This window comes from Chironomus tepperi, unplaced genomic scaffold (genome assembly GCF_022539635.2).
Source record: "Chironomus tepperi strain 1889 unplaced genomic scaffold, CSIRO-AGI_Ctep_v1 contig_309, whole genome shotgun sequence".
Taxonomy (NCBI): Eukaryota; Metazoa; Arthropoda; class Insecta; order Diptera; family Chironomidae; genus Chironomus; species Chironomus tepperi.
This window is the reverse complement of record NW_027226431.1, coordinates 1,931,398-1,945,868: the sequence shown is the minus strand read 5'-3', so window position 1 is coordinate 1,945,868 and position 14,471 is coordinate 1,931,398. Positions and strand designations below refer to the sequence as shown.

General features: G+C 31.8%; 4 protein-coding genes across 4 annotated transcripts; 2 read left to right on the top strand and 2 right to left on the bottom strand.

Moving 5' to 3' along the window:
* Positions 1 to 571: 571 nt before the first annotated feature.
* Positions 572 to 3,612, bottom strand: LOC139092808 (uncharacterized). The gene is made up of 2 exons (XM_070643341.1): positions 3,567 to 3,612; positions 572 to 1,965 (listed from the first exon to the last, which is right to left on the bottom strand). Exon 2 carries the CDS (start codon positions 1,893 to 1,895, stop codon positions 729 to 731), a length of 1,167 nt encoding a protein of 388 aa, XP_070499442.1. The 5' UTR covers positions 1,896 to 1,965; positions 3,567 to 3,612; the 3' UTR covers positions 572 to 728.
* Positions 3,613 to 6,517: 2,905 nt separating this feature from the next.
* On the bottom strand, positions 6,518 to 7,583 carry eca (transmembrane p24 trafficking protein eclair). The gene is made up of 3 exons (XM_070643382.1): positions 7,407 to 7,583; positions 7,197 to 7,334; positions 6,518 to 7,124 (listed from the first exon to the last, which is right to left on the bottom strand). The coding sequence occupies exons 1-3, from the start codon at positions 7,525 to 7,527 to the stop codon at positions 6,739 to 6,741; spliced, it is 645 nt and encodes a 214-aa protein (XP_070499483.1). The 5' UTR covers positions 7,528 to 7,583; the 3' UTR covers positions 6,518 to 6,738.
* Positions 7,584 to 7,662: 79 nt separating this feature from the next.
* Positions 7,663 to 10,547, top strand: LOC139092835 (uncharacterized). The gene is made up of 2 exons (XM_070643381.1): positions 7,663 to 7,743; positions 7,803 to 10,547. Exon 2 carries the CDS (start codon positions 7,813 to 7,815, stop codon positions 9,064 to 9,066), a length of 1,254 nt encoding a protein of 417 aa, XP_070499482.1. The 5' UTR covers positions 7,663 to 7,743; positions 7,803 to 7,812; the 3' UTR covers positions 9,067 to 10,547.
* A 53-nt stretch (positions 10,548 to 10,600) lies between these two features.
* Positions 10,601 to 12,991, top strand: Atac3 (Ada2a-containing complex component 3). The gene is made up of 3 exons (XM_070643153.1): positions 10,601 to 11,075; positions 11,136 to 11,333; positions 11,396 to 12,991. The coding sequence occupies exons 1-3, from the start codon at positions 10,812 to 10,814 to the stop codon at positions 12,737 to 12,739; spliced, it is 1,806 nt and encodes a 601-aa protein (XP_070499254.1). The 5' UTR covers positions 10,601 to 10,811; the 3' UTR covers positions 12,740 to 12,991.
* Positions 12,992 to 14,471: the final 1,480 nt, after the last annotated feature.

Below are 14,471 nucleotides of genomic sequence, written 5' to 3'. Positions count from 1 at the left end.
AAATTTGCAGTAGTCAAAAGCAGTTAAGCTTCTAAAGAACTGTTTGGAGTGTATTTAATAGTAATAATAACTCAGGCAAACTTTGCCATACAGCTTTAATAATAATAAAGATGTTTATTGTTTAAATTTACAAAGCACACTAAATATTTATATGAAGGGGACTACCAACTATTAAAGGGGAAATCAACTAATTTTAGTTGCAAATATAATTTGAATATTAAACGACAGTTGTCATATTCTTAACAAGAACACTTGGAAATAAGATGTTGATTGAGGCAAGAGAGACTGTGTATCATAATTGATGTGTACATCCATCGAAGTAACGAAAGCACAATCTAGTTCCTAATTAGGAACTTGAAGAAATAACTAACATTTTCTATAAATTTGTGTGCTAAATAAGAGAAAAAAGTAGAGCAAACAGATACAAGAAAGGACATAAATTAAGTCATCATTAAATAGCAATAGCAATCGTTTAAATGATGATTGAGAGAATAAGTTCTCTATTAATGTCGACTGAAAAAAGATACATCGAAAAATTGGTGGGCTGTAAGCAAATAAAAATGAAGGAAAATTGTTCATTTGTCATCTTCAATGCCGTTCTTTTATTGTTATTGAGTGGAATATCCATGAGATAAAAAAATATATAAATAAACATAAATGTGTCATGTATGATGAATGAATGAGTAGATAAATATGATAAATGTGCTTGTCGGGAACGACAATTTTTGTTAATCCAAAACAAGGAATTCGATATCGTCTAAAAGCATCACCAAAGGATTCACCTCATCATCATCTAACAATAAAACATGATCTTCTAAATCCGATGGTAATATGTCAATTTGAGCAGACTCTAAATTTGGAAACAGATCCGGCGATGACAAATCAACAGCGTTAAGTGTTCGAAGTTTTAATGCTGTCAATTCCTTTAAACTTGATGACAAGTATTCCATCATGTTTTGCGTCAGTGCATACATATCAACTTTCTTCAGGTTTGGTAAAGCATCCACTAAACAGCACATAAAGTCAAAATCCTTTTTGTCATCATGATAACTCAATTCCTCAATTGATTTGTTGATGTTGAGATTATTACTTAATATTAAGGATTTTGTATCAACTTTACCGATATTCAGGCACTTTAACTTCGGCATTTTGAAAATTCTTTTGATGATATCAGGACATGAAATGCCATCAATTGAGAGTTTCTTTAAATTATCAAATTGACTGTTTATCATATGATTATAATTTACATTTTCTGGCTGGTCGTCGAAGGTTTTTGTGATGAAAGTATGAAGCTTAAAGTCATACGATGTTTCTTCATCAAAAATTAAATTGACTAGGGCTGGCGATATTAATAAATGCTTTAAATTGCGATTGTTCTTCAGTATAGTTTTCAAGGAAGTTATGGACTTTTCGCAATAGTCTTCTGATGTTATGTGCAAGTCCTCAATATTCTTACAATTGACGAAAATATCATTGACTGTAGATTTTCTTATGTCAACATTAAAAAGCTTCAAAACTTTCAATTTTGGGAAATCTAAAGCTTCTAAACCAATTCCATTAATCACTGATAAATTATCCAGATCTAAATCCTCAACAGTATTTTGATAAACTTTCAACATGCTGATGAGATTTGTTGCTGATTTCAGCGTAATACGCTCAATTTCAACTTTCTTCCAATTTTTGCATGCTGATTCTATAATTAATTGGAAATTATCCATGTCTAATGACTGAAATTTGATGGCAACATTCTGATATTGTCTAGGACTTTTGATTAAAATGTTCGCAACTTCCGATGTCATTTTGCGTGATCCACGTTTACTGAATAATCCCAGTTGAATCTTCTCCATTGTCTTTGAGGATGTGCCGATCATTGAATACCATGATTTTGATACCATTGATGCTTTTATTAAATCGTTGCCTGTTAACTGCTTGAGTATTGAATCATAAAGTTCCGATGGAAAATATCTAAATGGATCCATTTTTATTTAGTTATTAAAATATACTTGATTGTGCTGCTTGGTGATGTTTGAAAATTAAAAAAATTTCAATTTGATTTGGTTACTGCGATACAAACTTTATAAAGCTTTGATTTTCAATGATAATGTAATCAAAAGTTTCATAGGAATTTATACAGCACAATATTGAGATTAAAAGTTTATTAATTACCTGAATGTGATTCTCAGAAGTATTTGTGAAACTGTTTTGATTCATGCTTATGAAAATATTATTGAGATTAAGTTTGATGAAGGAATTATTATGAATTTCCAGGTAAAATTCTAATTAAGTTATCAACAAAATTTGGAACTGTTGTCATAAGGAATTAAGGGTTTGTATCCGTTTTTGTGTAACCAGAAATTGTTTATCCAGAAGATTTGATCAAAAACTTTGAAGTTTTACTCATTTTCCATTGAAATGTTATACTTTATAACAAAGATTCAGGACTTGTACATTAAAATTGTGAGGAGGGTCTAATTCATGCTTTATAATATAAAATCTAGTCATAGTTTGAAGTAAACTAGAATATTTTTGAATTTTATATAAATGTCTTGAGTAGACTCGAAATCATTTAAAATTCGTGATATCTATAAGCTTTCGATTTACAGTATTTATGACTACTTGGGTCCTAATCAGTGTTGATACAAAGGTGCCTTTAAAAAAATCTTGCCTATGATCTAACAAAGTTTTGCCTTCGCACAGGCAAGTTTTTCTGCCTTTGCCTTTGTTTTGCCTTTGCAAAGGCAATGCCTGTGTCTTTGAGTTTGCCTTTGCCTTTATACAAGATTCCAAAATTTTAGCTTTACTTACTACATTCAATATATTTTCCAAATTATTTTGTGTAATATGGTCCATCATGCAAAACTTAGGGAAAAACTTGTTTTAAAAATTATAATTTTGAATTTTGATGCACTTTGCAATATGAAAAATAAATTAAAATGGTGTTTTTAGTCATTATTATCCATTCAAGTCAAAAAACTGAGATTTTCATGTTGCATTGTGTATTAAAATTTCCAAAAAATTATTTGAGACTATTCCTACTGCTGCAAAGTGCAATAAAAATTATCATTTAATATTAATTGGATTTTTGTGTAAAAAATTTTATATACAAAGGCACAGATTCAAAGGCACCATCAAAGGCAATGCCTTTGCAAAGGCACAAAAAAGGCAAAGGCAAAAAAATTTGCATTTGCGAAGGCAACATGTCTTTGCCTTTGACCTAAAATTGCCTGCACCTAGATGTTTCTTTTTAAAGGCACGGCCCAGGTATCAACACTGGTCCTAATCCATCATTTACAATAGAATTCCTTCTACTTACGATTTGAAATATTCAGCAAATTCACAATTTTACATTTTTCCGGTTTCTTTTACCAAAAAATGCTCAAAATTGCAAAAACGCTTATCCAAGTCAAAAGCTAGCAACGGAAGCAAAATTACCTCATTTAAGATTAGCAGAATTTACCTGTTTACCTGAAGCATACTCTATCCTAATTATTTAGATGCATACTTTCCTGCTAAACCACATGCACGTTTTCACTTTCACAGCAATTAATTTCTTAATTAAAACTTACTCTAAAATAATGCTTCCTTTAATTGAAAGCACATGCTTTAGTTGATTCTAATGTTAATTCTCAGAAGCTGTAATTTGAGCAATGAAATTTGTTCATAGGATAAATCGTACGATAATTACACATATATAAATTTTATCATCGTTCAATTCATCCTATAATCAACTTTTTGCTTTGATGTTCTACGTCGAAATGGTTCAAGCTAGCTTCACAGCTTCCAACATCAAATGAGAAAATTTTGTTCATTTCAATGACAAAAAATTGAAATTGTTTTAAAGTCAAATATTAAAATAAATTCTGAATGTCGAGTTCAAATATTTGTGATACTCTTTTTATACAAAATACGGTGAAAATATTCATTACATCACCATCATCATCAATGTCTTCATTTATCATAGCTAACTGTCGCGAAACAATAAAATGACATTAAGGTGAAATTAAATAATTTTTTATAATTTTATGTTATTGTCAATAAAAATTTTAATTTATGCTGCAAATACAGTATTTAATTTTTTTTGGAATGAGAAGTAACTGGAGACATTTTTGGATGGGATGGTATGTAAGAGAGGTTTGATGGTAACATGTTGAATGCTGCAGAATGAACTGAATTCTAATGAATAAGACTTATTAGCTGAATTCTACAAAATGAGCTGAATATGCTGAATTCTAAGTGAGATCAATTCTACAATACAAATTACAAAAGTTGACTAATAAGTCAGTTCCTATCCTAGAAAACGAAATCCAGTAAGATCCAGGTCACTTCCCGACTCACAAACCAAGATCCAGTAGGTGTCAGGTCAGTTCCAGACCTACAACTCGATATCCTGTAAGATCAAGGTCACTTTCCGATTCACAAAACAAGATCCAGTAGGATCATGGTCACTTCCAGAACCAAATAACGGGATCCAGTAAAATTCAGGTCACTTTCCGATTCACAAAACAAGATCCAGTAGCATCTTAGTCACTTTCAGACATACAAAACAAGATCCAATAGGATCCAAATCACTTCCAGACATACAAAACAAAATTCAGAATCCAAGTAACTGTAAAAATAATAAGCAATAAATTTATAAATTTTAGGAATATTTTTTTATAACGGTTTTCCGAAATTCAAACTTTCCAACGGTTTTGCAAATTTCAAAAATGCGCTAAATAGGAAGCTCAATTTGCTGAATTCTACAAAAACTCAATTTGCAGCCTGAATTGTCAACATTCGCAACATCTGGAATTTCCCAAACAATTTCTAATTAAAGTAAACAAGAAATGGAATTACTCGTTTATGTATCATATAGTCATTTAATTGAAAAAAAATTTACAATAAAGCACGAGAATGTGTACAAAATAAATGTCAAAAAAATATAAAATATACGTTCAGGTTGTGTATTAAAATACATTAATGGTAGCTTCCTCTAAACTCGACATGTGGGAGAATCGATTTGACCTTTTCGCAGTCATCGAAGTGTATTAAAGAAATTTCGGTGATTTTTTTCATATTTAACATGATGAACATTGCAAGACATTCGTTGATGGATCGAAGACGTAGAGTTTTAAGGTTTGGTGATGCTGTCAGTAAAATCAACAGGTTGAAAAGCTCTTGATTAACATCCAATGTCCTTACATTCAAAATCTCAATTGAATTGTTTACTGGCAGTTTTTCGATATTCCAACGAAAAAATGGACAAATGAAAACGGACAGTTCCTTAATTGTCTTCATTTTGTAGATGGCAAACAAAACTTTCATGCCAAACCATTCACTTAAATGGATGTTTTTCATGCTGTGCTGATTCATAACAAACAGAAGGAAATTTGATACAATTTTGTCCGGCATGACATAGTCGATGCAATTGATTGTAAATTCCTCAAGTTGGAAATGAATTTCTGATGGATTTAATGCTGTGAAGAACTTTTTAAACCATTCACCGCGCAGTTCAAGTTTCTTCAATGTCTTGTTGTTCTTTAGATATGCAATTATATCAACGTTGTAATCAGGTGTATGTAGCATTTCCAATGAAACTAAATTCGGTGCTGCTTTAAGGATACTTGATGCAATTTCTGCATCACAATGAGAAATTCGTAAATTCTTCAAATTTTTCATTTGAAACGTCAAAGGCTTAGAGTATTCAGCTACGGATACAGAACTCAGCTTGAGATCTCGAACAGTTGACTCAAAACAACCAACGAACTTCCTTAACTCATCACACGTCTTCAGCTTAAGTCCATGAATTTCAAAAGTCTTCCAATTATTCCTTGAACATTGCAGGATGTTCTCATACACATCAGCATAAATTTCAGTTACGTCACAGATGATTCCTTTTTGGAAATTTCTATTGCTGCAGCTTACAATATCCTTAAAATCTCCATCATTAATCCAATCACCACGGACACTAAAGTAGTATTTCTTCATCAATATTGAGCTTGTTGTGATTGTTTCGTACCATGATTTATTGATTGTTGTCAGTTCCAATAGTTGCTTTGCTAGAATGTAGTCCAATATTTCTTCTAAAATATATTGATGCAATATCATGGTTGGATCCATCTTCTATGGTCGAGTTTAAACTATTTTTTAGTTAATTAAAATATAATTTACTGTCTAATTGATTGGAACACTTTAAAAGATAATTTTGTCCATGGTTTACTAAGATTATAAATTAAAACATGAAACTTAAATTTACGACACTAAATACTCTGTTTTTACGTTATAAGCACACTGGCTTAATAAAGAAATTTGATTTGAAATTTTTTTATCCGTTAACAAGTCACTATCAAAATGACATTAATTAAACTAGATAAAATGACATATTCGGACATATTAACATATTGACAATCAGTAAGGACTGGAAAAGATTAATAATCTTCATGATTTCCATTAAAATTTTCGATTTCTCCTCCTTCTTTGCTTACATTTCTTTCCATAAGCCTCAGGCTTATAACGTAAAAACAACCAATACAAAGACTTTGTTTGACATACTGAAATTTGCTTTATTGGATTTTATTTTATCTGAACAGGCATATTTTAAGTAAAATTCTTGGACATTTGCTATGAAAGACTTTTGTGAAACAAAAAAAGGTTTGCAAATGACATTACTCGTTTTATAAAATCACACAAATCTGACAATTCAGTCACACTTTAGATCCACATTCAACAGTTTTTTGTATTTTATTTATTTAATCTAATTTACACGAGTTTCTTAGCTTCAAAGAATGACTTGAGATGTTTCATCTGCCAAAGTCCCATAACTAAAAGGACTGCTGTTTGTGCTAACGACCAGTACAGTACACGTTTGTTGGTACTTTCACTCGTTTGACGGAATCTCTCTTCACGATAACGTTGATAATTTTGTTCTTTTGTAATTTGGTCAACTTGATCTAATAACTGACGAATTCTCAATTGGAGTTCAGTGAGTTTCTCCTTTTGTGCCACGTTCGCATAATCAATTGCATGCTCGCCGACTTGGATGTCAAGATGGACACGAAGTTGTGATCCACTAAACCAGGCTGTTGAATTTGAGTACATACAAATTACGTGCTCGCCAGGCGTGTGACTTGTGAATGAAATACGTCCTATAATTGACAATTTTGGATGTTAATACATTCATGTACATGAAAAAATCACTGATAAAATCTGTTATTTACCTTCAGCACTATAAACTCTTGATAAAACCATTTTGTCATCTGGATCTTTGACTTCTACATGCATTCCAATGCCGGGTGATGAAGGCATGAATCCACCCGATCGTGGATCATATAATTCAACTTTATAGTTAACAATTACTGCCGGAGAAAAGAAAGTTTGTTTAAGGAACAAAAAATTATTCGGTGAAATTTTTCTAAAAAATCATTTACCCGTAGTTTCATCAGGAATTTCCTCAATAAAGCACTTCCTTTCCGTCTCACCAATATGGAAGTAAAGTCCATGACAACTTGCGATTATGAAAAAGATTAAAAATACTGCTTTTTGAAGCATTTTAATTAAATATTATGAATTTTTTTCGATTCGGATGACGTTTCAAAGATGCTATAAATTTCCTATAAAAGTGGTATAATAAATTTGAAATTTAAATGACAGTTGACTATAAAGTGCAATAATTTGCTAGAATCTGCTGTAAAGGAATTCATTGTCAACAAAGTTATATTTTTGTGTAAAATTAATTAAATTAAAGAAACAACAAATTGTCAATAAGTAAGATTAATCGAAAAACATTCATTGTAACTAATTAATTATAACGCACATGATTCCAGGACAGAAAAGATGACCGATCCACTCTTATTATTTTCTAAAGTGACATGTGAAGAAATATTCTCATATTTATCAGTAAAAGAACTACTTAACTGTTCATTACTCAACAAGAGCTACTATGATTTTATCGCGAAAACACCAAGCTTTATGAAACGGATAAAAATTCGTCTACACATACACCACAATTTGGTACTGGAAGATTATAAGCTCCTTAAAATTTTGAATGAATCAACTAGACGATATCAACGTTTTGAGAGTATTAACTTGACAATCGATTTCTTCAATGCCTACATCAAACTACCGAATTTAAAATCAATAAAAATAAGAGGAATAGGACTGCTTAGTGAATGTGAATTGGTGCCATTTAACACTGGAATCAACGTAAACATTGAGGAACTGATATTGGAGCGATTTAATGGCAATCTTTTATTGAAAGTTAATTCTCATCGGTTATCATGTCACAATTTTCCAACGTTAAGACGCCTGGAACTTCATTATGTTCCACCATTCATATTTAGATATTATTCAGACTGTAGTAATCTTACGGAACTAAAAGTAACAGGCAAACGCGATGAACATTTTTACAACCTTTTAAGATTAAATACTCAATTAAAAAAATTAACAATTGTAACAGATGCAATTGATAATTACTTCGATGAAGATTTGACAAAGTTCATCCAATTCAAGTTGACATACTTTGAGGCTCGTGATATTTATAATTTAACTGTTAATTGTATAGAAAATTTCAAGTTATTCATACAGAAACAAATGAATACCTTAGAAGAGATTAACTTAGGTGATTGGATAGCAGCTAATATAGTCAGAATGATTTTTCACATGCCAAGATTAAAGAAATTGACATTCAAAGGATTTCACAATGTTGAGGAACATGTAAGAATGAACGAGATGGACTTCCATAGAAGCCAGACAATTACAACACTACACCTGATCGACACATTCTCCAGAGCTGACATTCTGCATGCATTTACAGTAGCATGTCCAAAAGTCATACATCTAAAACTTTATGCATTACAAAAGGATGCTTTATTATATTTAACTCAAACAATTCCAAATCTTCAAACATTGTCTGTGGATCTCTTAGAGATTAAAGAATTTAGTAACGATTGTGATTTTGCGCATTTAAAAGATTTTAAAATGAAGGTTTATAATCGAGACCTGCAATTTTCTGAAGCTATAAACAACAATTTTGAAAATTTAGTCAAAAAGGAAATTGAAAGGATTGAGAATATGAATAATGCACAATAAAGTTAAGTTTGTTAAATGTTTTGGTTACTGGATGTTGATGAATTTCTTATTAAGCGTTGGACGTTGATAAATAACAGTGAAAAGGAACTATACGCTTTATATTAATTTAATTAAGTCATAACAACCCGATCGGAACAAATTGAAATGTTGGCGAAATAGCAACGAGGTGGCAATAGAAACAAGTTGCAGCAACTCTACAAAAGCAATTAGATTTATGGACCTCCAAAATAAGATGAAGTATACCGAAGTAGGCACAATTATGAACTCTATCAGCTTTTCCAGGATGCTGATATTGTCACTATTCTTCGTGTGAATCGCTTCAGATGGACAAGTCATGTGAACAGACGACCACAGGATGCGACATAAAGAGTAGCATTTGCAGACTTTGTGACTGGATTGAAAAGCAGACCGCAATTGGTCACCGTGCGCCCCAGCCATGAAGTAAGTAATTAGATTTGCTACCTCATTCTAAGTATACTGCTGATTCGTCGACATGACGGTAACATTTCAATGAGTCCCAATCGGGCTACCTTCCTCAAAATTGTCATTATTTCATAGACATTACAACTAAGGTTCTAAAGACATTTTTAGCATATCTGACCATATAAATTGACCTAAAATATTTTGACTTCCATAATCCTACTACCAAAAAGAGCACTGACTGTAGAAATACACAGTAAATAATATATCTTGTAGTACTTGTACACGATTCACGGAAAAGCTCCTCACGATATCGCTGATAATTGTATTCTCTTTGAATCTGTTCAACATGGTCCAATAACTTATGGATTCTAAGTTCATTTTCAGTGTACCTTTCCCTATGTGCCACAGTATAGTAATCGGTTGTCTTCCATCCTACTTGTATATCAAGATATAGACGAAATTTTGCGGATCTGTAGCTGAACCAGTTGATGTCGGGTCTTTTAGGTGATAAACAGATTCTGTGTTCGCCTGGATAGTGAGCAGTAAATAAGACATTGGCTGAAATATACAATTTAATCATTTATTTACATTATTTCTTATCAATCTTTTATTACCTTTTGTTTCGTAAAGTCTCGAATGTATGAGTCTGTTTATTGGATCTGTATTTACAAGCTGTACCTTAAATCCAGGTGCTGAGAACATGAATTCATTCATTGTATCATTATACAGTTTGAGGTCAAAACTGATTGCCACTAAAAATACAGGAAATTTATGAATCTTGAGAATCATAGGAACCTGAGGAGTTTCTCACCTGGCATGTTATCTGGAAGCTCTAGCACGAAGCATCTCATCTCATTTTCATTAATTTCAAAAAACAGACCATGACTGTAAGTCACAAGAAGACATAACAATAACACATCCTTCACAAACATATTTAAATTAAAACTGATGAAACTTGATGTATTGCGTGCTGTAATCAAGCATAAAGCTTATATTAAGATGATTCAGAAATAATTCATAAATCTTTTTAACGGTCGCAAAAAATTTGAATTTCAAGCAATAAAATCCATGTAAATAATTTCCACAGAAATTGCTTTTCCTTTATAGAAATTTGATTCTTCAAAAGTTAATTAATTAAAAATATTTAGTTTCCGCTATTGTAATTACATAGCAAAATCAATCATTTGATTGATATAAAGGAATATTACAAGGAATTTTTAAAATTATACATAAAGTGCAGCTCATTCTCAAGGAAATAATAAAATAATAACATAAAAAGTGAAAAATGTTCAGCTAAGATAATTTCTAATCAAAACAAACAAATGCTACACATTTCAACATCATTTACCGAAAAATCTTGCTATTCGGACCTGAAGATGAATCATATCAACATTTCACAAGCAGAAAGTAAGCAACAGAAGCAAAATAATTCAAAAAGTACATCCGGAAGTAATTCGAATGCCAACAATAATAATGGAGTTGTGTATGTTGATTTGGGAAAAGTACTTTTGGAAGCAGCTAAAATGGGTGATGCTGAAAAGGTACAGGAATGCATTAAAAACGGAGCACCATTTATTACAGATTGGGTAATTATGACTTGATACAAATTTAATATAAATTCTTAGAATTTTGTGTATATTTTGTAGCTTGGAACATCAGCCTTACATGTAGCAGCAAAGAATAACTTTTATGAAACATGTGCCACTCTTTTACGTTCGGGTATTTCAAAAGATGCAAAGACAAAAGTCGATAGGACACCTTTACATTTCGCAGTATTCGAAGGAAATTTTGAGATTTGTCAATTACTTATTCAGCATGAATGTTCAATTGATCCACTTGATATGGTAAGACCTCGTCTAGCTCATCACTTTGATCCCAATTTCAAGCAAATTGTCTCATTTTTTAGCTAAAAATGACACCGTTACATTGGGCTATTCAGAAAAATTATGACAATATTGCCGAGCTTTTAATTGAGAATGGTGCAAATCCTCACGTCATGTCAAAATTCCTTAAAACGCCATATATGCTTGCAAAAGAGAAGAATAATGATTTCATTGTAAATTTATTAGAAATGCTGCCCACAACACCATTATCATCCTCAAGTAATTTCGACTCATCAAGTGTTTTTGTTAAAACTCCAACACTTACAACACCAGCTAAAATTAAAGACGAACCAGTATCATTAAGTGACGTGCCACAAAAATCAGCTCTTAAACGAGAAAGATTTCATTCTTACGATTCTGCTGACACAAAAAGATTAAAAGCATCACAAAATGATGCAAAGAATCTAACGTTGCAATTATTAAAAGAACAAATGAGTATGATGACGTCAAATGCCGAGGACAATTTAATACAGTCAGCTATACAAAGTGGAAGAAAAATTATGTTAACGGAAGCTGGTAAAAAGTTGTTAAACGACTCAAGCCTCAATAAATTTTTAAAAATTCCATTAAATACGACAATATCATCAGCACCAACCTCATCGCTCAATCTGTCCAGTAAATTATCTCCATTGCCATCACCATCATCATCATCATCATCGATGACAAGACGATCGACAGGTGGTGATAATTCAGATGTACTGGAAATCTTTCGTGAAACAAGTGCAAAACTGCAACAGCAGCAAAATGTAAAAACAAATAAAGATATTTTGAACATAATCAGAACAACAAATGATCTTCAAGAGGTCACAATAACACAGCGATCATCAAAATTATCGCCTGTATCACCAATACAAAAAACTGGTGTAAGCCTTTCTGCCATAAATGTGCCAAAAGCGAAAGCTCAAAATTTGACTAAAACAAATTTAATTAAAACAAATCAGTTGCCTTCAACGGATATCGTAAATAGTTCCGACTTCCGTTCAAAATGTCAAAATAGTAATAATAACAATAATAATTTTAACAATACTAATAATAATAATATTAATAGTTATACGGATGACGATTTCTCCAAACCGGAAATCATTCAACGGAAGTATTCGGAATTATTTAATAACTATCAGCAATTGAAGAAATCATTTGATAGGGAGCAACATAAAAGTGATGCATTACAAAGGCAATTAACGCAATTGCAATCAAACTTTGAATCGTACAAGCGTCAACAGCAATTGAAATTTGATTCCATATTACAAGTACTATTACAAAAATTTGATAATACTAGCGGTGTCGGTGACAGAAACATATTTAAGTATAATTTTAATAATAATACTGATAACAATGACAATGAAGATGCAGAAGAAGTCCTGTGATTCATGATGTATCTATTCAGGGTAGGAAGACTGTTAATGAATTGTTCACTGCCAATAACAGTCACGCAGATCTCACTTGCTGTACTGTTGTTAGCAGCTTGCTGATCATTCACAATCTTCATATCCTGTATCTATCTATCGTTTTTATTGTATATATCATTAGTATCAATGATAACTCTTTTTTTTTTGAAATGATGACGAAAAATGATTATATATTTTTCTATATTGAAACTTTTTCTCAAACAAATTTGCCTGAGAAATTAAATAAATTAGTTTTAGTCTAATTAACAATTTGTCGTGATGTTCAAAATTTTATATTACTCAATTTCAGATTTATTTGAGTTTATATTCATTTGCAGTCGATCTTTACAATCCTTTTACAATTTATGACTCTTAATGTCAATGACACACAACCGGATGTCGATGATCTGTAACATTTGAACCTGAGTTTGTGAATATGTAGCTAAATATTCTCTGTTTGTGATCATGTAGGAACTCTTTTGATGACTTCTCTGTTTCATTGTTGAAGATGATGATAAGGCTTTGTTTTGGTTTATTTTGATGACTTGTAGATCTTTTGACGGTCTTATTGTAGCTTTGAACGTAGAAACGTCCTTTGAGCAAGGTTTTGTGCATTTGAACCCTAATTCAACTATCTTTTGACGATCTAATAGACCCTCTAATGATCTGAAGTTGAAAGATAAGTATTAAAAGTGGGAAATCTCCCCCTGCGTGAGTAAAGTCGAACTGTATTCGATTCTACAAATAAGGGATGGCGTCTAGTTGAAATTTTTCATTTTCTTTACACTTGCTTGTTCCAAAATTCATCTAAATCCAACTAAATATCGCTTTGATTGTTCTAATGTCTCTTGTATTAAATCAAGCATCCTAAAAATGCTCTCAAAAAATAATGTTGACATCCAAAAAAATTGTGATTCTCGGAATTGAATACAAATTTCCAGGAAGTGTTGCCTTTTTGCATCTTCTTTATCATTCAATCTCAATGACTTTGGCAATTTGATCCTTCTTATGACGCGAATAAATTCTCTAAAACCCAAATTTCTTGTTTTACGGATAATCTACGGAAATATCGACGATGCAGCTTTTATTGGGTTTTTTCGTGTTAATTAAGCTTACGTCTCGTGATCGACGTTCTAAATTCAAATTTCATTATTGGCTTGATTTTTAAAAAACTACATCTTTGTGAAAAGGTTAAAGAAAGCGGATTTTCTAACTTATTTCTTACTTCCTTGGCTGGAACGCACGGTGGCCCATTGCTGCGTTTAGAGAACTTCTGCCAGTTCGGGATATTGAGAATTCTAGCATCTTCACGGATTTAGGCTTTATTTTTTCCAATTTTATTGAAAATTTTGACTTTTACCTTGAAAACAATCCGACTTTTTGGATTGAAATAGATGGAAAAGTGGAGTAGACCAAAGAACTCACGGGAAGAAGCTGTGTATAGAGACAGCATCACAGTTGGGATTGCCAATTGACAAGCGGTATCCAGCGATAGCTTCAGGAGTCAATTGAGGGACGTAAGTAAGTATCTTGAAAAACACAAGCGAATTGAAGAATTTTGTGCAAACAGAGGTAGAGGTAGAGTTTGACATCCCATCTAGATGTATCTCGGTCCGAATTCGCATAGTTTGTCCGAATTTGTTGTCTAGTTGAGTTCGACACCCGGAGTAATACCAACTCTGATCTAGAAGCCATAGAATCTATAGAATAC

Coding starts and splice junctions, on each gene's coding strand:
- LOC139092808 (XM_070643341.1), bottom strand. CDS start 1,895: ATGGTATCAAAATCATGGTATTCAATGATCGGCACATCCTCAAAGACA.
- eca (XM_070643382.1), bottom strand. CDS start 7,527: ATGCTTCAAAAAGCAGTATTTTTAATCTTTTTCATAATCGCAAGTTGT. Junction 7,335..7,406: donor AATTCCTGATGAAACTACGG/GTAAATGATTTT, acceptor TTTCTCCGGCAG/TAATTGTTAACTATAAAGTT. Junction 7,125..7,196: donor AAGAGTTTATAGTGCTGAAG/GTAAATAACAGA, acceptor TGTCAATTATAG/GACGTATTTCATTCACAAGT.
- LOC139092835 (XM_070643381.1), top strand. CDS start 7,813: ATGACCGATCCACTCTTATTATTTTCTAAAGTGACATGTGAAGAAATA.
- Atac3 (XM_070643153.1), top strand. CDS start 10,812: ATGCTACACATTTCAACATCATTTACCGAAAAATCTTGCTATTCGGAC. Junction 11,076..11,135: donor CACCATTTATTACAGATTGG/GTAATTATGACT, acceptor TATATTTTGTAG/CTTGGAACATCAGCCTTACA. Junction 11,334..11,395: donor CAATTGATCCACTTGATATG/GTAAGACCTCGT, acceptor CTCATTTTTTAG/CTAAAAATGACACCGTTACA.